At 31.5% G+C, this 26610-nt stretch overlaps 3 protein-coding genes across 7 annotated transcripts in view; 2 read left to right on the top strand and 1 right to left on the bottom strand.

Moving 5' to 3' along the window:
- Positions 1-471: 471 nt before the first annotated feature.
- On the bottom strand, positions 472-1530 carry LOC127064394 (late histone H1-like). Its single transcript, XM_050995445.1, has one exon. It carries the CDS (start codon positions 1363-1365, stop codon positions 550-552), a length of 816 nt encoding a protein of 271 aa, XP_050851402.1. The 5' UTR covers positions 1366-1530; the 3' UTR covers positions 472-549.
- A 1411-nt stretch (positions 1531-2941) lies between these two features.
- On the top strand, positions 2942-3570 carry LOC127064133 (histone H3). Its single transcript, XM_050994785.1, has one exon. The coding sequence runs from the start codon at positions 3039-3041 to the stop codon at positions 3447-3449; it is 411 nt and encodes a 136-aa protein (XP_050850742.1). The 5' UTR covers positions 2942-3038; the 3' UTR covers positions 3450-3570.
- A 9930-nt stretch (positions 3571-13500) lies between these two features.
- The window catches only part of LOC127063144 (sodium-dependent dopamine transporter), a 16654-nt gene continuing 3544 nt past the window's right edge, over positions 13501-26610 (top strand). The window contains exons 1-9 of one of the 5 annotated variants that reach the window (XM_050992642.1): positions 13501-13525; positions 14156-14615; positions 17520-17695; positions 22618-22752; positions 24617-24944; positions 25270-25408; positions 25499-25633; positions 26302-26405; positions 26580-26610. The exon at positions 26580-26610 is cut by the window's right edge and continues 207 nt beyond it. In XM_050992642.1, coding sequence (XP_050848599.1) covers positions 17536-17695; positions 22618-22752; positions 24617-24944; positions 25270-25408; positions 25499-25633; positions 26302-26405; positions 26580-26610 — 1032 coding nt within the window. In that variant the 5' untranslated portion in view covers positions 13501-13525; positions 14156-14615; positions 17520-17535. The other 4 variants (XM_050992734.1, XM_050992556.1, XM_050992917.1 and 1 more) reach the window with 4 other exon arrangements.

The raw sequence follows: 26610 nt of genomic DNA, 5'->3' as shown, positions 1-26610 counted from the left end.
TATAGAGTAGGTTTATCGTCATTAAAGATAACTAAACGTCTAAGAAACAAAAGAATCAATTCAGTCGAGTTAAGAGTTATTGAACTCTTATGAATCGCGAATTCTTGACTCGTAGTTATTTTTTGTTTTCTATCTCTTATTTTTTTTTTTAAGTCTATCGCAATAAAATTATGAACGAAAAATATTGTACGGCCTTGTTACTTATTAATACTCAAGAATCACAATTTTATCTTTTAATTGGGGGACTTAGGAAAAATATGAATTCATACTTAAAATCTTTTCATTAAAATACTCGTATAAATTATTACTAACAATAAATTAAATATTAGCAATGTTTCATAATTTTATTAATATAAATTGATGAAGAAAAAAAAATGTTAACGAGGAAGAAAGGGATATGGGAAATAGTAAGAGAAATAAAATAAAAAATAAGAAAAATCGACATCGTTCCATCGACAAGGGAAAAGAATTTGTGGCCCTAAAAAGGACCTTTTGTACTCTCTTTTTCTGCCCCCCTTTTCTCTCTCTCTCTTTCGAAAAAGAGAGAGATTATTTCTTTGCAACAGCCTTAGCAGTTGTAGCTTTCTTCGGCTTGGGAGTTTTAGTTTTGGCGGCAGGCGCCTTAGCGGTTTTCTTAGTTTTCGATACGGTTTTTGGTTGTGCCGGTTTCTTCGCAGACTTCTTTTCAGTAGCGGAAAGATTAGCTGCTGCTGCAGCTGCAGCTGCGGCTCTAGAGTTAACTTTGGATTTTTTTTGTTCGGGCGATTTCTTAACGGATTCGTTTTTCTTCGTCGGCGTTTTGATTTTCTTGGCAGTACTAGTTGCCGCTGCTTTCCGTGCTGTTACAGTTTTTTTTTCAACGGATTTATCATTGGTCTTCTTTTCCTTCGTAAGACGACGTTGTACTTTAGCTTTAGCACTACCGCCAGCAGCACTACCTCCACTTCCGCCACCAGTAGTACCACCACTTCCTGCAGTAGTGGTCTTGGCGTTCGAAAGCTTGAACGATCCAGATGCACCCTTTCCTTTGGTTTGTACAACCACGCCATTCGATACTGCATTCTTCAAGTATTTCTTTATAAACGGCGTAACTTTATCACCGTCAACCTTGTACGTAGCAATAACATATTTCTTGATTGCCTGCAGAGACGAACCTTTGCGATCCTTCAAATCTTTAATGGCGGCAGTCACCATTTCAGAGGTTGGTGGATGAGTTGATTTAGATCTTTGTACCTTAGCTTTTGGTTTTGCTACTTTCTTTGCTGTTGTTTGCTTCACTGGCGTTGTTGTTATCGTCGTTGTAGTTTCATTGGTATCATCGACTATCATTCCGTCACCTGCGGCGTTGTTCCCTGTATCCTCCATTGCGAATTTAAATTCGTTCTATCTTCTCTTCGTATCACGAGGTTGAGAAACGACGATGATAACTACGATGATCCTCTTCTTCTAAACTTATTCTTCTCTTATTATCTTCCTTCGAGCGTATTCGACACGATGCGACGAAAGATATGTTTCTTCCTATTATAGTGGTACGACCAGTGTGCTGTCCCATTACCCGTACCAGTCCGAACCATGGAGAGAGACTCTCTCGATATGGCGCACGAACGTCACGATTAGAACGATACCTGAACAATTCTCACTTCACAGTTTCAACGTTATTTTCATTAAATCGTTACATTTCTATGCTTTATTTCAAATTCATATCGAAAGTTTATTATATCGGTTATTATTTATCGTTGTTATATTTTTAGGATAATCTATATTTTCTTCATTATTTATAATATATTCAGAAGCATACAGTTTTATGATTATAACTTGGCCGATATTATTAACGAAATATAGATTATTCTTTATTAAAATGATATATTTTTTCATTTTAATAATACGTTCATGGATTAATCTTTCTAATATCATTCAATATTTTTACGATATATGTTTTGTTGATATCGAAAATGTGGTAAGAATCCAACGTATCAATACTGGGAGATTCGTCTTTCCTTGGACACGTATTCGTCAACAACAGTTTACAAATTATTGGATTAATATGAGTATTTATGATTGATATTTAAAATTTGATATATTTGTATGAATGAGAAAGGATTTAGAAACTTGATGATTAATTTAATCAAGAAGAGTTTAATGGGACGATCATTTTTAATGTAGCTTTCACATTGCGATAAGAAGAAAGAAGAAATGGCGACGTGATAAAAGGATTACGAAGTGTGAATAGATAAAATATCTAACGAAGAAATTAATTTAAGGACACACATATATGTATATTTCTCATTAGAAATAAATAGATAAATATATATTAAAATTATTTTTCATAGTCATTTCATCGAATAAGGTTCTTGTATGCATACTTAAAGCTATTTAGTCTATTATATTTTCTATCTGAGAATTAAATTAATTTTATAATATTTTACTAATTATTTTTTATGTATTTCAGCCATTCAATACGTGTTAATAATATTATAATTTATTAATCTATCTATAATGAAGTATTATTTCATCGTTGTATATATATATTTTTTTATTTGAAAGAAACAAAAATAAAATATTTGTTAATTCGTATCGATTAGTTCGAAAATATTCCATTGGAACAATCGTTATAAAAGTATTTAGTAAATATTATTTTTATTATTTTTTTTTAATATTTTTATTCAGATTTCTTTTCGCTCTCAATATATAAAAGTAAATAAAAAAATATATATATAAAATATATTTGAAAATATAACATTTATAATAGTTTTTGAAACAATTTCTACGTATAATATTAACGTAGAAAATGCATTATTGCATCGACGTTGTTATTTTTTTCTACGGGCGAAACGATTGGGAGGGGTGGGGGGGATGATAATTGAAAACTTTTCCTCCACTTCTTCGAACGAACCAATCAGGAATAAGTAGATTTGTGTATATAAACTGTGTTAAGGAGATCAGGCATCACAGTTTTAATTCAACTACGTTACGTTCGTTTTGCATCGAGAGAATTATTAAACTTTGAATAATACGTATTATTCGACGTTAATAAAGAAATGGCGCGTACGAAGCAAACCGCAAGAAAATCGACTGGTGGTAAAGCTCCTCGTAAACAATTAGCTACTAAAGCTGCTCGTAAGAGTGCTCCTGCAACCGGTGGTGTTAAAAAGCCTCATCGTTATAGACCCGGTACTGTAGCACTTCGTGAAATTCGTCGTTATCAAAAAAGTACCGAATTACTTATTCGAAAATTACCATTCCAACGATTAGTCCGCGAAATTGCGCAAGATTTCAAAACTGATCTTCGCTTTCAAAGTTCCGCTGTAATGGCTCTTCAAGAAGCTAGCGAAGCATATCTCGTTGGATTGTTCGAAGATACGAATCTTTGTGCGATTCATGCTAAACGAGTAACTATCATGCCTAAAGATATCCAACTAGCTCGCCGTATTCGAGGAGAACGAGCTTAAGAATTATGTCATCAATTATTACATTCAACGGCCCTTTTCAGGGCCAACATTTAATTTTCGTTAGAGGATCAGTTTTTTTTATTATTCTCACGATCAAAATATGCATCGTTTCATTATATAGTTTGTAAGAAAAAATGAAATCGATATCAAATTTTCTCCGCATCACATTTTCCTGTATTTCGCCGAATAAGTTTTTTTTTAATGATATTGTATTTTAAATAATTACGTGTATGCATTACTTAAGATTATGTTCATAAATTCATTAATGTGATAAAAATTAGAAACGGAATATGATTCACTTTTTTTTTTTAGTTTTACTGTAGTAATTGTATGTATTAATTTACCATTCAGTATTAATCTCTTCATGCAGTTCTATTTATTTACAATGTTCCTGTTCTATAATGTATTAAATTAAGATATTGATTACATTATACGTAAGCGTATTCGTTTAATCGAATAATTTTATTTAATAACTAAATACATGATTCCTAAAAAGTAATGATAATCATATATATATATCTACTGTAGTAGAACATTATCGCATATATCGTTTTTTTATTCTTTTTCATAGTTACGTGCAGTTGCCAGTAGAGTGCACTATTCGAGGCAACATTTCAAGCAATGCTATTGGTCCGTTGTTAGAAACGAGAACAGGTATAAATACCAATAGGCAGTTTTTTTTTTCGATTAGATCGGCCCAGGCTTTCCTACTGAGCATGTGCTGTGTGTCCAATATATATATATATATATATATATTGGACACAACAATATATATATATATATGTCTCTTTATAGATATATAAGGATGAAGCTTTAATAAATGGATGAAGTACTGTTCATACAAAACAAAAAAAAAAAAAAAAATCTGTAATTCAAGTTATTCTCTTCGATGATTGATATGCAACTCTACCTTAGGTCTCGTAACATTTACAATATAACGGACGATCATCCGGATCATAGGTTCAATTTTCATGACATAATGTAATATTTTACAATCACTGAATTTCAAACTGAAACTTTACTAGAATTTTGTATAAATGCATCGAATTTGAATGTGCTGAGAATGCGAGGCTTAGTCCTTTGTTCTATGACAAAAAATGCTTGAAAGTCATTTTTTATTCAGTTCTTTTATCAGTAGTAGCAATAAAATAAAATAAAATAATATTGATTAATACGTGTTTCGGTATGAAATGACGTTCGTCGTAATGAATGTTGTTTCAATTATCGTCTATTTCTGCAGTCTTTTATTTGTTTCTGTTTCCATTTATATCTTACCACTTTCCTCACTTGTTTCTCAAATTACAACAGTATGTGAGCATTATGTTATATCTACATTAAATTTACATATTAGAACTGTTTCCAAAATATTTTTCATGTTTTATTAAATGTGCCATATATGTATATATACACACATACATACATACATACATACATACATACATACATACATACATACATACATACATACATACATACATACATACATACATACATACATACATACATACATACATACATACATACATACATACATACATACATACATACATACATGCGCGCGCGCACACACACACGTATGTGTGTGCGTTGTGTATATATGAATGTTTAGAAGAACGAGATTTATCCTCCTAAAAAGACTGATTATCTCATTCTTCTATTTTATTCATTATTCTATTTTATCAATGAAATTATCGAATATTAACGTTATCATATCCACGTATTAATATTATCATTTTCATTTTAAAATTCAGTCCGTTGCAATTCAATATTTTTTAGTTGGATAAAGATTAATAAATGAAAAAAAAAAAAATAAATAAATAAAAGATAAAAATGATAAATAATATTTTTGAGAATTGAGAAAAACTTAGGAATTTTCTAAAGATCCGTACAAATCTGTTAATCCAAAAATCTTACGAGGATAAACCATAAGGCTGAAAAACGCCATTCACAATAGGATTAAAATGGGCAAAGTAAGGGATATCAAATGATAGTAGGGTCAAGGGTGCGCTATTCAGTACCGTATACGTGGTTATCGTACTCTTCGGCCCTGCCTAATAATATTTATTCTCCAGGGTAGGATGGGGTAGGTCAGCCATTTTTTCATCTCCATTTTTTGTCTTCTTTTTTCTATTCTCTCGGGTCACACATATATGTATGTTTGTTACGTTAAGCATGCCGCAACATGAAATAATAATGCAAAGAGTAAACTTCAAAATCCAAGTACATTCAAGAATTATGATTTTTATCTTTTCGAGAGAAAAATTTTGACTATTTTAAATTAATCGAATTTTTATAATTCTCGAGTAAACCGATATGTGTATGTACGTGGGTATATGTTTTACGAATATACTTCATATTGGTATATACAGGATAATTTGCAAATATACATTGCAAATAGTTGCAATATAAAATTTAAAAACATAGATTTGTCATATATTTCATTCATTCAACTCGATTTCTTTCTTTCTTTCTTTCTCTTTCTCCCTCTCTCTCTCTCTCTCTCTCTCTCTCTCTTTTTTTTTAATTCAATGTCGCGTCTGGATTTGGCGTGTGAAAATGAAATGAGAAGATAATTATTTTTGTCGTTCGTTTTGATATAACGATATTAAATGAATAAACAAAAATAATCGACTGAGAAATATGTCGGTAACAGAGATAAATAATTATTTTTGTTATCTCGTAAATGACATTTCTATTATCACATTCAATGTGGCGTACGAGTTAAAAAAAGCTAAAAAGAAGTACTTAACTGACAATAAGCATGAATATTTCGGGCCATATACAAAAAAGATTCAATCGTTTTATCGATGGATGCAGAATCGATTTATTTTTAGACAGTCGATGTTCGATTAGTTAGTTAGTCGGTTCAATTGTTTAAGTAAAAAAAGGAAATCTAGGGATAGAAAGTTGTTAGAGATAAAACTGACCATTATGGTCAAAACGGTACCCTTTTGTAAACACTACGATGGGTTAAGGATAATTCCATAGAGCTTACAGTAAAGATTCGGAATTAAAAATTTCAATGACACAAAAAGCGGATTATTACATGTAAAATATGAGTTTGGTACATGATGAAAAACTTAGACCTAAAGGGACGGACTAAACATATTTATCATCTTCACTTCAATGTTTTCAAGCTTACGGAATGAGAAAGTAGTTTGGATTTTGGATTTCGAATACTTTGTGTTGGACTTTAAATAACAAGGATTTGCAGAAATATAAAGAAGGGTCAGTTTATGACGGTCAGGTACATCTGTACCCTACCTTTGTAATTACGACATGGCATAATTTTTCTTGGTCGTAAATTTTTGTCGGATATTTTAATAAATACCTTTGCCGAATAAAAAGAACAAAAGGTTTTCCTTTTCTTCTTCTTCTTTTTTTTCTTTGTACGAGATCTTACTTGCCTGAAATCTTATTTGCCTGAAAATTTCTCTCGTGAATTACTTGTATTTTTTTAGACATGGTTTTTGCAAGGAAATTAATATTTAAAAAAATTGAAAAAAATAATTTTCCGCAAAAAAAAATTTCGGATTAGCTTTTGATCACGAAAATCGGATAAAAAATATTGGATTGATAATTCACGGCGTAAATTCTTGCGAACGCATTCGTTTCATTTTTCTATTTCATCAAATCTTCTTTATCATTCATGATTTAACATTTATATAGATTTTCGCAAGAAAAAATTTTCATTCGAAATAGTTCGTAAGAAAAACCTATTTAATGAAACAATTTTATAATATATATTATTATTAACTTAGTCTAACGTAGCCAAATAATATATTTACGATATTACGCAAATAAAATTAAAGCAAATTAATAAATTAATTTGTGTGCAGTAAGCGTTGAGGATGCGTCTAGCGCGTATTTTTAGTTTTTGGTTTTCTTTTTTGACATAATTTTAAATAAATTTATTTTAATTTTGTATTTATTTTAGCGTTAATGAATATTTCAAAGCACTCGTTTTGTACTCTCGGTAAATATCGAATAGTAGATTTAAAAGTATTACTTCATACAGGGGATGAAGCATATGAAGCTTTGATCGATCGAATTATCACTTTATAAAATTCAAGTTTATTATTATTATTTATTTTATCGAAAAATAATATATATACAGAGATTTTATCATTGCGATTTTATTAATACGAGCATAGTTAACAGGTTTAGAAAAATTTTCAAGCGAGTATAATTCTGAAATATTTTCTGAGTTTAGCTTTCTAAATGCGATGGTAGGAGGAGAACCTTTCTTGAAAGAGCTATTGTAAGTTTGGAAGTTACTTATTTCCCCCAAAAATGGTTTTGTTGTTAATACTCTACGCTGATTGGTCGGTAGAATAATAAAAGGGAAGGGACAAATACACGATGGTCTCCACAGGTACTGTAAGCGTACATATAAATTATAAATAAGCTTAAGGAACATCTTTCAGTTGATCTTGAACAGTCGTACAAGAAAGACATATTTTTTCTGTTTCTTTTTCAAAGATTCGTATTTCTTTTTTTTCTGTGATTAAGTTATATCGTTTTTTCATGATCGAGTATATCCCTTTTTCTTCTCGCTGTTTTTTGAACTCCTCACTCCAGTGAACTGACTAAATCTGTGAATACATTAATAATTTAAGCAGTTTAATGTATTGTCTTAATCAAATGGAATAGTATGGGCAGATAATAAAATGGCAAAAACTTCCCTCGGTAAGTAAACTTTATTTATGTATTAAAAAAAAAAAAAGATTTCATAGTATGTTAGAAAGAAAAAAATCATAATTATATAGTGTTATATAAAAATTTATATTATCTTGTGATAATTCAACAGTTAAAGATTATGTGTGTGAATTTTAAAAAGTTATGAAAATAATAGCGACGAGTTATGCCGGTTGAAAAATCAATTGAAACATTTAATTAATTTAAATCAGACATTTAATTAATTAACTTACGCGAATGCACATACGTGAAAAACAATTTATTTTAATTTCACGCTCAAATTTTTGTTAATTTTTATGTCTGCCGATAGTGCGAATTTAATTATGTTTTCTTTCTCGAATTTTTCTGTTTTATATTTATCTATTTTTTTTTAAATATTCTTAATTTTTTTTTATTTTCTTAACTATTATTTATTATTTATTCACTTGTTTATTAATATTTCTTATATTAACGTTTCAACAAAAAATTTGTTTGTGCATTAATTATCGCATGTATCTCTAAACGACGATTTATCTTTTTATTTATTCCAAAAAAATGTACTTTTACATATTTTTAATTATTTTAAACAGATTTAACTTTTATTTGTTTGCGAGAATCTGCTGTTATTAAATCAATATATCACAAATCTTGCATTGCTAATTGAAAAATTTAAAGTTTTTTTCTTTTTTAAATATTTAACATTAGTATCATTATTACCAAGGGTGTTAAATAATTTAACAATGTATGTATACTTTTATTTCAGACTCTTTGCATTTCGAAGAAATGCAATTGACGAGAAGGGAAGTTTATATTATTTTAGGAGATAATATATTTTGCCCAGTATCTGAAGCCATTAAAAAAATAGAAAATTTGGTCTCTGAACGATTTGCATGTTCTTATACATTACCGGATGATATGAAGAAAATTTGTCGCAATTTATTTTATTCCTTCAGGAGAAAATGGCGACAAGTCAAAAGAAGAAAATATTTTTTTACAAAATATGAAAAGTGGTTGAACGTACCACTTACTTTTTACAAACCTCCAGTAGTATCGGAAACATCAAGAAGCGAACATTGTAATACTGTTCCGAATACGACCGATAGCAGCAATAGTTGTAAAAGAAGGAGAATTGAAGATATTCCTTCGTGCTCATATTCAACAGAATTATCAAGTGTGCCTCAAACAAGCAATATAGTATTGGAAAGTTCAAGAGAAAATGAAAATCGTCTGCCTCAAACGAGGAATATAATATTGGAAAGTTCAAGAGAAAATGAAAATCGTAGAAGATTTAAAGATTTAACAACTGTTTCAGACGATTACGCACTTTCCTTATTGCTTGAAATAAAACTCTTAAAACATCAATATGAAGTACTTCGAGCTACAAACATAGAAAATAATTGTAATATATATCCACCGTACAAAGCTGTACTACAAGCAAAGGAAAAATGTTATCCGCCAAAAACGGATATCAAAATAAAAGATTGCAGTGCCGAAGTGAAATTGCAAGGCTTATTGGATCATTCCGTTGAACAAATTTTATTTATCCAAAGAGACTTTCTTAAAAGCTCGACTTCGGAATGTATCAGTAATATGACATTGTATTGTAAATGGGGTTATGCAGAAATATCTGGAGAAAATATTAAATCAAATTTTAATGGAAACAGAGACACCGCATCGAATACGAGTTTATTTTCTATATCTATAGTACCGCTGCAACTTATATCAACTAATCCAAAAACAAGAGCAGAATACACCATTTGGGAAAATCAAAGACCCTCTTCAGCGAGATTTTGCAGACCGATAAAGTTGCAGTTTAACCATGGAAATACGCAAAATTATATAAACGATGTTGATTACATTAAAGAACAAGAAAGAAATCTTGTCTCTTTTATAACAGTTTTTGATGGAAAACTTATTACCGTATCTTATAATCTGAAGTTTGTTATGACAAATTCTCAAGTATGTAACGCAGTTACGTCTACTTCAGAAGACGAACATTGTCATCTATGCAAGGTCGTAAAAAATCGATTTAATAACATCCAAGAAATTTTAAGAAAAGGAATAGAACATAATTATTGTTTTGGATTATCAGTTCTGCATATCTGGATACGATTTTTTGAATGTTGCCTAGATTTATCATATAAACTTGATATTAAAAAGTCGAAAGCGTGTTCTGAAGAAGAGAAATCCATGGTAGAAAACCGCAAAAGGAATATCCAAATAGGACTTAATTTACAATACGGATTTATGGTTGATAACGAAAAGGCTGAATTTAAAGACTGCGATGAAAATACAGCTCGTTGTTTTTTTGAAAACTCAACTACTTCAGCCTTAATTACAGGAGTCGATAGAATCTTACTTAAAAGATTTTGTGTCATATTACAGGCAATGTCTAGCAATTATAAAATAAATGCTACGAAATTTCATAATTATGCCTTAAAAACTGCAGAAAGATTCGTAAGATTATATCCGTGGTACAACATGTCCATTACGGTTCATAAAATTCTGATTCACGGACCAGAAGTTATCGAGTCCGCGTTATTACCAATTGGTCAACTGTGTAATGATGTCCAACATGATTTATATGTCGACAGATCTTGTCAAGATTTTGTTCGAGTTAAAAACATGGAAGAAGTATTTTTACAATTACTAGCTACATCCGATCCATATATTTCATGTTTAAGAAATTTACCGCAAACAAAATTGAGGAATTTGATGACAGAAGCAATCAATCTGTTAACTTTGCCTGACATAATGATAGAAGATGATGATGGAAATACTTCTGACGAAGATAATGATGATTCGGATTTAGATGATTGAGTGGACGATATACGTGACTCGTTTTTAATTTACGCTATTGACACGTATAACATAAGACTGATCTAAAATCGCAGGTTTCCATTTTTATAACTTTTTTAATTATGCGATTATTTGTGTAAATTTTAATTTGTATAATTTTAATTTGTATATTGTGTAAATATTAAGTTTTGTGAATTAATTCTAATATTTAAATAAGTTATATCTTTTTTTAATTGTATATGTGTGTGCGTTATTTTTTTATTTTGCATTGAAAATAATTGGGTAGGAACGTTTATTTATTTTAATTTTTATTTGTATTCTAATTTTTATTTAAATTTTTATGTGTAAAATATTCTAGTCTAAATTATTATTCCAAATATATTATTTTTGTAATTTAAACTTTGTACCTTTTATAAACACCGACCTTGCAAACTCCCAACTACGTAATCTTACTTAAATGTGACATTTTTTTTTAAATACATACGTCCTTTTATAATAAAATCGTCTTTTTTCTTTGTAATTTTGATTTTTGTATATTTTTATATATCTATCTAGGTTTCAGTTGAATTAGTATTTTTTAAATAAATAAATAAATAAATATAAGTTCATTATATTAGATTCACAATTTGGTTTTTCATAATTTTAACTTTCTATTCGTAATACGTGACCTTGAAAACCTTAGTGAGTATATATATATATATATATATATATATATATATATATATATATATACATAAATTTTCATTGAAATCGACAAATATTTGCATTTTTGGCCAGGTTTTTGAGATTTGGGTCACTGCACTTCGTAAGCGTTTACTGGGACATAGTTACTTTGGGTTAATTTGTACTTAATTATCCTATTGAATCTAATCTGAAAATGTTTGGAGTTTTATGAGGAAATTTAAGAGAAAACGTAATTCTCGTTGGATGCACAAACAATGTTATCGAAGAATCTGGCGTTCATTTTCTTAAAAAAAATTCGTCGAAAATATGCTCAAATCTACTCAGGTGTAATAATACAAGGTAGAATATTTGTTTAAGGAATTTCTATCTCAATATAGTCATTCATCGTTTTTTATCTTATGTATGTATCGTAGTATGTGTAAACAGCCTTTTTCAAGGCCATCAAATCTACATTATAGGATTTAGATTCTGATTATCGAAATATTTTATATATTTATAACTTCATTAACATCTCAATGTAAGGCCCGATTAAAATTTTCCAACGATTGACGATATTTTCTCAAGAAAAATTTTTGTTTCGTCGAATTCGAAGTTATTTAAAAAATGTTGTCTCGTATATTTGATAAAATATCGTGGGATTTTTTTCTTCGAACCCTTTCCCTTTTCCCCTTCTCTACGTTGCCCGAATAATTTAGCTTTAAATTTTCTATCCAATTTACTACCATTAACCTAACGCAAAGTAGGAGGCTTCTTATCTAGAACGCGAGTACCATTAATGATAGATTTAAATTTTGTCTTTTATTGTTAACGTTCTTCCACTTTACAGAATAATCGCTACGCTTTGATCTAGAGTTAGAAAGGTAGATGAGAGTGTACACGATCGATAAGTTGTGGTTTTAATACCGGCCGCGTACGTCGCGTACTTAATACCAAAAAATATGTAGCTATGTTTCGACAGACTTATTTTTCGAATATCAATAGAACGGCGTATGTGTGACTTCGAAAAAATTTTTTTTCACCTATTCTCCTCTCCCTCACCCTACCATCTTCTTCCTCCATGTAAACTCTGCCCGTAATGAGATAAATCAAAAGTAACTTACAGATATGAGAGACATTGTTACGACATAACAAATGTCCTGATTATCTACGATAGTCGAAAACGAGCTCAGAAAATACCACTAATATATATAATATATATTTTTCAAATTGCTTTTTGATAAATCGTGTAAACTAATTTACGACGAATATCTATCTTTCCGGTTGATTATTTAAAATTGTTCTTGTATAAGATTTTCTCGAGAGAGCGAAAGAGAGAGAGAGAGAGAGAGAGAGAGAGAGAGAGAGGAAGATCTATTGCAACGCAGATAAAAAATTGTGAGATCGACGATGATTTATTTTCGTATAATATATCTCATCAGTATTAACGAAATAAAGAAAACAATTATCGTAAATAACCAAATATGTCCTGATAACCAAATAAATCAGTAAATAAACTAATAAATACCTAAATAAAAAAAAATTTTTTACGTGATGGACGAAGCAAAGAAAGAACAAAAAGAGGAAAAAAAAAAATAAGAAAAAGGAGAAAAGTGTCTTTAAGTTTAATCTTTCTTTAAGATCTCTTTCGTACAGTCTACACAAATCGATCAGCACAATGAGAGATAAACGATATGGATGAAAATCCATCTCCTTGTAGATAGATAGATATATACATAGATAGATACATATGTAAGTACATAAGTCGAGTTTTCCGAGCTTTCCATCATCCTTGACGACTCGTCGTTGCGCGTGTGTGCGCGCGTGCGTTTCGAAGCTTGCGCGGGAGAGACCATGGTGAAGCGCGCGGTCACGGTTATATACCGGTACTTCCCGCGAAAACTCCCTCACTCGCTCTTTCGAAGTTACGCGAAGAGGAGGTTCCATATACATTTACTTACTCTCTCTCTATCAATCTCTTTCAATCTCTCCCACTCTCCTTTCTTTTCTTTTTGTCTTTCTTTGTTTCTTTCTTTTTTCTTTTTTCTTTCTCTCTTTCTTTCTTTCTTTCTTTCTTTCTTTCTGTTTTTTTTCTTTCTCTTTCTCTCTCTCTCTCTCTCTCTTTTTCTGTCTATCGTCATATTCGAATTTAGAGGGATTAGAAGAGAGTCGTAAATCGCTGGTTTTACACCAACGATGACGATATTCTCTTCCTGTCCCCCACCTCTTTATCCATGTTTCATTTATTCGAAAAAATTCTTGCTGATTTTCTTATAAAGAAAAAGAAGAAAGAAAACAAAAAAGAATGAAATTAATAGTTAGTACTCGTTGTCGTTGGTGGTCCTTTTATTTTTGCGATTTCCTTTTTTAAATTTCACGAGAATATTCGTCAATATATTGATTATTAATTTTCTTCCTCGTCATACTTTTCTCCCCACTTTTCTCTCTCTCTCTCTCTCTCTCTCTCTCTCTTTCTTTTTCTTTTTTCTTTTTGCAATTATCTTTGTACTTCCTATTTCTCGTTAATTTATTTTGAACGTTCAACGATAATTGATTTAAAGAATCTACAGGAGGAAAGTTGGAGAGAGCAGAGAGAGAAGTGAGATAGAGGGTGTAATAAGATAGAAAAAGGAGGATATTAGAATATAAGAAAGAGTGCGGAAAAAATCGGGTGTTATGGGTCTAACCGATACGAGTTTCGAGTTACTTCTGACTCTTTGGCGAGTCTCCATTGTGGGAGTCCTCTGGAGCAACGTAAGGCCTCGCACCGATCATCGTGGCCTCTCCTCCTCCTTACAATTCGTCGATCCTCTCGTTCTTCTTCGCTAATCGACGCTGAAAAAGACAGAAAGAAAGAGAGAGAGAGGGAGAGAGAGAGAGAGAGAGAGAGAGTGAGAGTGTATGTGAGAGAGAGTGAGAGAGAGAAAGGGAGAGAAAGAGAGAGAGAGAGAGAGAGAGAGAGAGAGAGATAGAGAGAGAGAGAGAGAGAGAGAGAGACAGAAAAGAGACAGAGAGACAGTTTCAATCAAGGTAAGTGTCTTTGAGTTCGAGTCAAATTTTTCTAATGTTTTTCTTTTTTTTAATTTCTCAACGTTCCATCGTATCGATAAATAAATTTTTAATATTCAGAAAACATTTTTTACGAGACAGTCCGCTCGTAATTTTTTTTTTTCTTTTTCTTACTTATTATTTTTGTTTATTTTCTTTCTCTTTCTTTTTTTTTTTTATTTTTTGTCATAAAGCGTTCGAACAAGAAGAGAATATAATAAATTATTTCAAACGTTTCGCCGTAAATTTTTTTATCTCTCGACAAAAATATTTTTTTTTGTTCGAGTAATTTTCCAGTGTAAATGTTTCTATATAGAATTTATCTACTGTGCATCTTCGTTAATAATTTCTCGATAATTAAAGGATAAAATCTGTTTGGTGAAAAGAAAGAGAAAGAGGAAGAGAAAGAAAGAGAGAGAGAGAGAGAGAGAGAGAGAGAGAGAGAGAGAGAGAGAGAGAGAGAGAAAGCAAAAAGAAAAAAAATTAAACTATCTCCGTCTTTCTCTCTATTCTCGGTGACTTTAATTATCAATGAGAAATCATGATAGAGAAAAAGTTTAGAAGAGTGATCGTAGATGAGCACGATATGATATGCTTGACAAAAGCGAAATCGATTCCAAGTGATCTGTCTATAACACGAGAGGTTCATCGGGATTTTGAGTATTTATGTCGATGCTTTATGCTTGAGGAGAGAGAGAGAGAGAGAGAGAGAGAGAGAGAGAGAGAGAGAGAGAGAGAGAGAGAGAGAGAGAGAGAGAGAGAGAGAGAGAGAGAGAGACAGAGAGAGAGAGTAACTCGAACGAATTTGAAATAACGCGTTGGACGTATCTAGGGCATATGGTGGACGTTGGCGTAGGAGTAAATTCGAGTGACATGGGGGAATAGAAATATATATATTTTATAGAAATATATATATATATATAAAGAAAGAAAAATTGTTTTTTCTTTCAATTTACTTTGATAGGTAATAATTTTGATCGAATAATTTTGAAAACGAAAAAAAAAGAAAGAAGTATTATTTCTTTTTTTTTGCACAAAATCATTTAGGAAATTTCAAATAATGATTTATTTATTTTCAAGTGAAAATCTTAACCGCAACATTTTTCCGTAGTGAACGCGAGCAATTGATATAGCAATGGCGTATCCATCACCTTGAAATAATTCTCCTTCTCCCCTCTCTAACGTGGCGACAAGCCTTCTAACGTGAACATGTTTCCTCGAACTTGAATCCTCCGTTGAAACCTAGCCGACGTAGCGTTTCTCTTTCTTTCCGCGCGTTGCGCGTTGCCTTCTATCTAAACGTTTAAATTCTCGCGATCGTAGCCGAGACGTGAGAAGAACGTTCGCGCGCGAGAGAAGCAACAGATATTCTTCGATTTCTCGAAGTTTTCGATAAGGTACGTTTTGTGTCGTCCGCAAGATATCGCCGTCATAAGAGAATTTTTTCCAAAGTAAATAAATAAATAATAATAATAGTGATAATTCTTTCTTTTTTTGTTTTCTTTTTTCTTTTTCTTCTTCTTCTTTTTTTCTATTGATACGAATAGAAAATATTTGTCTGATTTATTGAAACATTTTCTGTGACGATTCTAATGAAACACAAAAAGACAGAGTATCGACATTTTCATAATTTATATTTCTCTTTTATTAGTTCTCAAATTTCAGTTTTAAATTCAAAAGATTCAAAAGTTCTTGTGATAATAATAATAATAATACAAGAAAAAGAAAGAAAAGGAAAAGAAAAAGTAATTGATCGACATCGTCGTAGTAAAGTGAAGTAACATATCCTTTTCAATAAAATCTTAATGATTTATAAAAATACATTAAAAATTCTATAAAGTGTGTTACTGAATGATTCGATTTCGTGCGATAGATCGGTGCGATAGGAGGGATGGGCGATGGAGATCATTGTGCGAAAATCGTGATCGATGTGATTATCTTTTTCTCGTTCTCGCGACATTTCGCACCCTCTTTTACCGACGACAGACGTACTCTGATCGGTATAAGCGATGGATAGAACTCTACGAATATCAATTAATCGGTACGGTTCGGTGGACAGACGCTGTGGACAAGCGCGGATCAGTGGACGTGACAGAAAACCCCTCGTCGAGAGTCGTCGAGGACCGCGAGAGCAAGAGAGAGAGAGAGAGAGAGAGAATTTGTGTATGTTGTGTATATGTGTATGAGAGTGTGGGTATGTGTGAAAGAGAGAGAGATAGCTTGAGGTCGCAGCGGCGATCGCCTTTGAAATATTGTCCCCGTTTGACCGGTACACCCGTCATCGCATAGGGAGCACACACAATGAGCTCGTTCGGGGCTCGAGCGTTGTCGTTTCAAGGGCTATCGATAACTTGTCGTCGCCAAATTACACCCTAGCCTCGCACGCGACTCATCGCAACACCTCACTCCCCCTCACCCTCTTTTCGACGATTGTTAACACACGAGATTTTTATTTTTCGCGTGTATATAGATATCTGTGTAAGTACCTAGATACGTATATATCTTTATGCATTTACATAAGATATCATCTTTCTTTTTTTTTTCTTCTTATTCTTTTAAATTCTTACCCATCTTATCGTTTTTATTTCAAATTCGTCGAAACAAATTTAGTCACGATCGTAGCTCACTTATGATTGGTTTCTTCTCAATTGTAAGATTTCTCTATTAACTTTCTCATTGGTTGTTCATTTCGAAGAGGAGTAAGATAGGGTAGAGAAATAATAGTTTTGGGGAAATATTTGTTGCTTGGATCTATCAGATCGAAAGGCATGATTTTTTGCCTATACAAGCGAAAGATAATGTGTATATATATAATGTGTATATATATGTGTGTGTGTATGTAATTTTTGGTGTTTTTTTAACGTAATTGATTATTTCTGATTTCAGGTGAATTCTCAGCGTCATGTCGTCGAGGGTAGTGAAGAGCTCGAAGCTCGACGAAAATGTCGAACGTAGGGAGACCTGGTCTGGAAAAGTCGACTTTCTTTTATCGGTCATCGGCTTCGCAGTCGATCTTGCGAACGTTTGGAGATTTCCTTATCTCTGTTACAAAAATGGTGGTGGTGAGTTTCTCGAGGATTATTTTATCGATAATCTTTGTTTTCTTTTTTTTTTGTTCTTTTCATTTCAACGTATTAAAATACGTAGAGATCGTGTACTTCGTTTGTTCGATGTAGAAAGAGAAATATTTGTTTAATTTTTTAAAATGTCGACTATCTTTTATCATTTCTCTATAAGTAGGCGCTATAAGTAATAAGTAATGGGTGTCATTTACTTGACACCCGTTACACTAACACCGTCAACTAACTTATTTAATAGTTGACGAGCGCACGAGAGATGACCGTGCGTTTGTTAATGCACTCCAGTAGCTAAGTAATACCGCGTTAACCGGTAGACTAATTGCCATTTACCTCGTGGAAAATGACCTTCGGATTTAGATCCCTTCTCTCTCTCTCTCTCTCTCTCTCTCTCTTCCTCGGAGAAGCTTTCTCAATGCTATCCCGTCTCTTCCTTAGGGATCAAATTTCTTCGTGATTAAAGGCCCAAAGAGTAATCTCTCTCCATCTTTTAATCGTCATTTATATCACGAAAATTTCAATTTAATTCTCTTTCAACTTTCTTCATTTCGTGTAACATTGTTCGCATAAACGTGTTATATTTTTATTATAATTATTATCTTATATATTAAAAGAATATATTTACGATAAGTACAATATTAATTTTAAAAATTCTCTAAATATTTGAAATCTTTTTTAATATGAAAGAAGCTAATAGCAATGTTCGATGTTGATATTACCGATAAATAACTATTATATAAACAATCATCGTTGTAGTTATTTGCATACAAATGTGTTTGTATCATCAAATTTCCATAATAGACATCATATCGATGAAAGACTGATTTATTTTGATCATTTTATATTCATTCTTTCGTAAGAACACCTACGTAAAGAATACGAGAATTATATATATATATATTTGCAAAATTTTCCTCTATTTTAATATGTTTGACATATCGGAACCTATGATTTTTTATTTTTGAGAAGCTTGTAAAAATAAGGAAAATAAAAAAAAAGAAAAATATACTCTACGAACGCATCTTGCATCAATTCAAACATATAAATTATGGTCGTATACGGTATGGAAAATCATCGGATATTTGACGGCACATATTTTTTGCAAAGAAGAAATGACCAACTTTTTCTTCTTCTTCTTCTTCTTCTTCTTCTTTACTTGCAATATAGAAAATAAACGCTGTGTAATTTAATAGAATTATATTACAGATCGATCCTTTTAATTACTCTTTTTTATCATCGATAAGAAACCTGCCTAGGAACAATAATGATAGATATCTACTGACATAGAAATAATGAAACAAAAAAAGAAAAAAGAAATAAACAGAAAAAGTTCTTCATACATCTTCCTTTTATCTTTTTTTCATTCATTCGTCCAATAACACGCGACAATGAATTTTAAGATGTCTAGGACGATGCGAAAAAGAAAAAAAAAGAAAGAAAAGGAAAAAAAAGTAAAGAAAAAAGGGAGAGAGAAAGAGAATTTTATATTGGATCAACGCGAATGATCTATATTCACAATCGGAGGTTAATCCCATCGAATGTCTTTCTTCTAGAAGATAACTTGTTCGATCTTGAAAAGGTTGATATAGGAAGAGAGTGACCGAGAGAAACAGAGAGATAGAGGGGGAGAGAGGGAGAGAGAGAGAGAGAGAAATTATGAGAGAGCGAGCGAGCGAGCGAGCGAGTGAGAGAGAGAGAGAGAGAGAGAGAGAGAGAGAGAGAGAGAGAGAGAGAGAGAGAGAGAGAGAGAGAGAGAGAGAAAGAGAGAAAGTCCCTTGCAAGGCCGAAGGCAAGTCGACGACGAAACCATTAGTCTCGGCTCTATCGAGATGCCTGTAGGAATACGATTAGGGATGGCTGTCAGCGATACAGAGGCTCCTCAAAAGCGACTGCTAACGCAATTAAGAGGAGAGTAGGGCGTTGCAAGCTCCGCACCATTAGGATGGGCAAGATCGGTCGCTAATTTCCAATTAGCTTAATTAATTATAATTTCCCATTCGAGCGAGGGCCTTTGATCATGGACGAGCAACGTGCTGCTGTTGCTATGTCCTCTCTCTCTCTTTCTCTCTCTCTCTCTCTTGCATTTGTTCGTTCGTTCATTCGTTCGTTCGTTCGTTCGTCGTTATGTTACGTTTACGCCGCCATATTGGATGCGGATATGCAAGGAAATTATAAATTCGTTCGGCGAATTTAAAATTGCAGATTTCTTTTCATAAGAATTTTACGATTTATCCTCAATCATGTATCCCTCTCTCTCTCTCTCTCTCTCTCTCTCTCTCTCTCTCTATCTCTTTCTCTCTCTTTTTCTCTCTCTCGTGTTTCTTTCGACATAATATACATATATATATGGATTGACGAACGTCATTCGTATCTTCGTATACACGTATCTACGTGTATGTAATACAAACGTGTATACCAGGAAAAAAAATATTTATTTTTATTTATTCGATCGGAAAGCGTGCTCTTAATTATACGGTATTGATTTATAAGCGATTGTGTAATATCTGTCAGATCTCGATTCGATCGTTGCGACTTTTTCTTTTTTTTTTTCCTTTTTTATATTATTGTTTTATTCAACGAAATGAAAAATGATCGCGTATATCCGGTGATTTGTAAAAAATCAATGATGAAAATCGTTAATCTGATCGATTGAAGGTGAAGAATAAGAAAAAAAGAAAAGGAAAAAAAAAAAAACAGGAGAAAAAGAGGTCAAATCATTACGAGAAATCTTCATTTAAAATCAGTGCACGCGAGATAATCTTAATTGATCGTGCGTGTAATACGGATAATAAAGACTTAAGAAAGTCGAGAGAATGTAAGTACAAAATAAAAGTTTGGTCTGAATGGTCGAACTCATTTAAATCTCAGTACTTAAGTTAGAAACTCGTTTTTAATCTACGAACTCGCTATGTGAATCTCGTCAAAGGCAGAAAATTGACCGGAAGTTTCATATCGTGCCGGATGTTTGTTTATGTCATTTCTCACGTAAGAACGAGGGAGATATTAGAGAAAGGAGATTTCGTTTAAAATAAATTCGAGAGAAAAAGAGAATGAGAGAGAGTAAATTGTATATTCACACATACACATAGGTATATTATATGCTGAAAGATATATTATATGATAAAGATAGACCAAATACATTTTTATATTATGAAATTTTTTTTTAAATATACATATGAATTTATTTTATATATAATATTTATTTATTAAATAATATAATTATTTTTTGTATATAACATGTGTATATATATATATATATGTGTACATATGTATGTATTACATATTCAAATCTTTGAATATTAGCTAAGAGCTTTTTTCTTGTACGAAAAAAAATGAACAATTAAAAACTATAACGAACGTTAATGAATCAGGTAATCATAAAAAGAATCAAAGCCAATGAATTATTAAAGTGCGATCGTTAGTACAATCGGTGAATAGATAGAAGGAAAAGATTCATTCTGAGATAATAGAAAGAAAAAGAAGAAGAAAAAAGAAAAAGGAAAAGAAAAAAAGATTAATTAAGTTGGTCGGAAGACAATATTCTTCTATAATGCGATTACGTTTCCATGGTTACGAAGAAGATATTCGAAACGAGAATCCGAGAGGATAAAGGCGATGCCCCTTTCGTTTTCTTATTTTTCGTTCTCGTGAAATGATTTGATAAAATTTACATTTATATATATATATATATATATATATATATATATATATATATATATATATATATATATCAATTACTCTAAGTCGACGAGTATCATGGAAATATCGAAAATCTAAAGTACATGGTCTAAGTAAGTCTTTAGTATTTTAATCAAGTCTATGACAGAATATATCTTTTAAAAATATATAAAGAGATGGAGCTAAAGTCAAAGTAAAAGTGAAAAAAGTGGACGACGTGAAATCTCGATGTATCTATCTATCTATCTATCTATCTATCTATCTATCTATCTATCTATCTATCTAGGTATATATATATGTGTTATGTATATACCTTACTATATATATATGCATATATATATCTCCTACACCTCTTGTCATCGTGACAATATCATAGCGCATAACTACATTTTGTTATATTAAGCTCGACGATGCGGCCGAGCGCTTTTAGGCGTGTAATTAAATAGTGAACTTTCCGAAATGCGGCAAGGTGACATTTAAAATCCGTCAGAGGAGATCAAGTTGATTGTGTGTTATAGACGATAAAAAAATATATATATTTATATTAAAAAAAAAGATATAGAAATAATATATGTATACACACACACAGAAGAGAAAGATATATTTATATAAAATATGTATAAAATAAAAAAAGACATAAAGGTAAAGAAAAACATAATAAAACATTCTGCATATACATCTGTATGTATATATGTATTATGATATATATATATTAAATTATATATTCGTAAAAAAAAAATACCTATACATTATATATATATATATATATATATATATATATATAATTTATATTATTTATATATATTAATTGTATATATTAAGAATGTCTTGTTATGTTTCCTTTTTAATCCGTCTCTTTCGTTTCATTTGTTAATTGTCTTGCCTGTATGTAAACAATCGAAAAATTTATTAACTTTCTATCACGCGTATTTTTTTTTTCTTCTTTTGATCTATTCTCTCTGTGTTTTCTTTTTCTTTCAATTTTTTTCTTTCTCTCCTTTTGATCAGACAATTACCGTTTTTCCTTATCGAACGAAATGTACTCGACAATCTAAGCTTCATTCTTTTTCTCTCTTTCTTATTATTCGCTCATTCAACGAAAGAGGAAAAGATAATCGAATAATCTTCATCTAAGATAAAGAATCTCGTCGAATAAGATTCAACGAGAAAAAATATTGAATACAAGATCGATATAAATTTTCATTATATTATTCATTGTCTTTAAACAGGTGCATTTCTGGTCCCTTACTGCATCATGTTGATCGTCGGTGGTATACCATTGTTTTACATGGAACTTGCCTTGGGTCAATTCAACAGAAAGGGTGCGATAACGTGTTGGGGTCGATTGGTACCACTACTCAAAGGTAAACGTTTCAAACAAAAGTATTTTTATATATTTTATATATTTAATATATTTATAACGAATATAATAATTAACGTTGTTCCTTTTCCAATCGTAAGGATTACGATTAAATGTATTTAACAAAGTATGTTTAAAAAGAAAAAATAATAAAAGAAAGAAGAAGACAAAAGATAAATATGGAAAATAAAAAAAGAAATAAAAAGATAAAAAATCTGATCGGATTTTTCGTCCGATGTATATACATGTATACTTATGTATATATCTATCTACGTATAGATACTTACTCTATACTTATGTATCTCTGATCGAAGATACATCGTTTGAAAGGACTGAGATTAGACGAAAGAGTACTCTACAATTTATCAAAATCCTCTTTACCCTCATTACTTCACTCCCTTTCTCCTTAAACCAATGGTACAATAGTACCTAAGCGTTCTAAGATGAGAAAAGGGTGATTGGTATTCCAAGTGCGATCTCAGTGCCATTCACTTTTCACCTTTTTGCACTTACCTTTACTTTTCTTTCCTTTCCATTCCATTCTTTTCCTTTTCTTTCTTTTCTCCTTTTATTTCTTTTTCTATTTCTTTATTTCTTTTTTCTTTTTTTCTTTCTTTCTTTCTTTCTTTCTTTTCTCACCATTCGCTGACTGAGAACAATCATCTCGTTCTGAGAGTCGCTGGACCGACTCTCCAACCACCAAAGTTATGTCTCTCATACATATATATTCTGGTATATACGTGCGCGCGTGCGATATATATATATATATATATATATATATATATATATATGTAGGTAGCTTTGCTAGCATGTAGAAACGGTGCTATATTCAATTCAGCCATTTACCACGGCACTTTACGTAACACGTATAAATCCATGGAAAGCCTAGGCTTCTCTCTCTCTCTCTCTCTTTTTCTCTCTTTTGCTTTTTTTCTCTCTCTTTCTCTCTCTTTCTTTCGTAGAAGAGGAACGCAGAGGCTCGCAAAGAGCCTCCATTTCCGTCGATTTTCAACTTCATTTCCACGCTACGATTTTATCCAGCCAATCCGTCGAACATCGTCGATATATGTATTATATATATATATATATATATATATATATATATATATATATATGTATGTATGTATGATGTACGCATGTACTTACATATATATATATATATATATACGATGAACGATCGAAAGGTCAACTCTCCTGTTGACTTTTCCCATCTTCTATCTCCTATTAAAATTTCTTTTATTTCGAAATCGACATTTATCCGATTTAGAAGATGAATCATTTTCGAACGATATCACTCGATCTGATTCGATATTTTTTTTTAGAAAATTGAAAAAATCTATGCATACATTTTTGATTTTCGAGTCAAATCCAAAGAAAATTGTTAACACTGGTACTATCGTGTATCAATTTGACGAGTGTTCGAAAAGGAAAAAGAACGAGAAAATAAAAAAAAAAAGAAAATTGATACAATTCGTTATTAATATTCGTCCGTTTAATTTTACAATAATAAGTAAAGAAAAAGATTTAACATTTCTTTTTTGATAATTATCATTTTTTTTTTTTATAATTATCATTAGAGATATCGTAAAACGAGAAATTCAAAATCCATCATCCTGACGTTATTTGGTAGATTGAGTACAGTTGATTTATGATGTCTAATGACAAATTAAAGAGAACAAATTGCAATGATAAGTAAAACTTGTTATAAAATTTAATAAAATTAGTCAGAAGAGCAGAGAGAGAGAGAGAGAGAGAGAGAGAGAGAGAGAGAGAGAGAGAGAGAGAGAGCGTTAAAATTAAATAGTAGAGCGAACGAGATCAAAAGGGACTTTAACATTTAATTAGAACACCTGGTTAATTTGATTCAGGAATCGGTTACGCCGTTGTCCTAATCGCTTTCTACGTCGACTTCTATTACAACGTGATAATCGCTTGGGCACTTCGTTATTTCTTTGCCTCTTTCTCCGGAATGTTACCTTGGACGACTTGCAACAATCCATGGAACACGCCACTATGTCGTGAGTTCGATGTTAACGTCTCTTATGCCATTGGCGAGCCACCATCCAACGAAGTTGATTTTGATCCGGCTTACAACATTACCGGAGTATTTGCGGTCGATGATCCGTTCGATGTTCTTGCACTTAGCTCGACGAAAAACAATAGCAAACACACCAGTGCAGCTCAGGAGTATTTCAAGTTGGTATCTCATTTTGTTCAACATATTTTTTTTTCATATTCTTTTTTTTAGATATTTCATTTGTTTCCACTTGTCAAAATTGATTAAAACGAGTTATTAATAATTTATAGATTTCATTTAGATCGTTTGCATATGCATGAAGTTTAAAACGCTTTATCGACTGAATCAATCAATTTGAAATATGTAAATGGTTATCTAAAGTTTTGTTTTTCTTTTTCTTCCTTTTTTTTTATATATATAGAATTTGAGAACGATTGAATTTTAAATCATATTATATATATATACATATATTATTTATATATGAATTATATCATTGTCTTAAAGTCGCGCCATTTTGGAACTCCACGAGAGTGCTGGAATACACGATCTTGGGACCATCAAATGGGACATCGCATTATGTCTATTGGTGGTCTACCTAATATGTTATTTCTCACTTTGGAAAGGTATTTCTACGTCGGGAAAGGTAAAATTTTTCTTTCTTTATGTCACTTATATCTACTTATGAACATTCGCAAGATTCTTGATCGTTAATAGATTCAACATTTTTTTATAGGTAGTCTGGTTCACAGCTCTTTTCCCGTATGCAGTATTACTGATTTTATTGATTCGAGGCGTTACATTGCCTGGCAGTGCCGAAGGGATTCGTTATTATCTCAATCCAAATTTTTCTGCGATAACCAAAGCTGAGGTTCGTATATTTTATTTATTAATTTTCTTTTGAACGAATATTAATCATATTTTATTTAATAATGGAGTAAAAAAAATTTTGTTAAAAATTCTTGAAAATATTTTCATGCCATGAGAAAAATGTAAAGAGAGAGAGAGAGAGAGAGAGAGAGGGAGAGAGAGAGAGAGAGAGAGAGAGAGAGAGAGAGAGAGAGAGAGAAAGCGACAGAAAGAGAAAAAGAGAGAAAGTTAACTGTCGTTGTGCTGAAAATGGAAACCCTGTGTACCTGTCATAAGGACCATTATACTTTGGTCGAACGATGGTATACGCGGTCGACCCACTTGACTCGTCAACGGAATGGACTCTTTTTTCTTTCATTTTCTCTCTCTCTCTCTCTCTTTCTTTCTTTTCCCTTAGTCGCAGTTTTATATATAGTGTTAGGATTATGTTCAGAATGAATCATTCTTTTTACGTCGGTCGTTCTTCTTCCTCTCACTTTTCTAACATTTTTCCTTCGGAGGTTAGACATATAAGTTATCGCTGACAGGGATTATGATGGTTGGGTGATACGAGAATTCGAGCGTTCGGGTAGAGTAGTAATTAAATCTTTCAATTGGATTTATCTAAGAATTAAAAAATTTTTAATCGTAGCTTAAAGGACGATTAAAAATTCTTCAATATTTCTTTAGGTTTGGGTGGACGCAGCTACTCAAGTGTTCTTCTCGTTGGGACCAGGATTTGGCGTATTGTTAGCATACGCGAGTTATAACAAGTATCACAACAATGTTTACAAGTAAGAGATAGTGTTTTAACGAAGATAGCATCCGATTAAGAAAATAACAAAAATATATGTAACTTGCATGTGTAATATAAAAAATAGAAAAAGAAGAAGTAAAAATATATGATGGATAAGCCAGTGACATAATTAATATATTTCAAAGAACGTTAACTGAGATTATTTTTCTAGGGACGCCTTATTAACGAGTGTGATCAACAGT

Source organism: Vespula vulgaris, chromosome 1, assembly GCF_905475345.1.
Source record: "Vespula vulgaris chromosome 1, iyVesVulg1.1, whole genome shotgun sequence".
Lineage (NCBI taxonomy): Eukaryota > Metazoa > Arthropoda > Insecta > Hymenoptera > Vespidae > Vespula > Vespula vulgaris.
The sequence above is the reverse complement of the archived record's forward strand: the minus strand, read 5'-3'. Positions and strand labels throughout refer to the sequence as shown.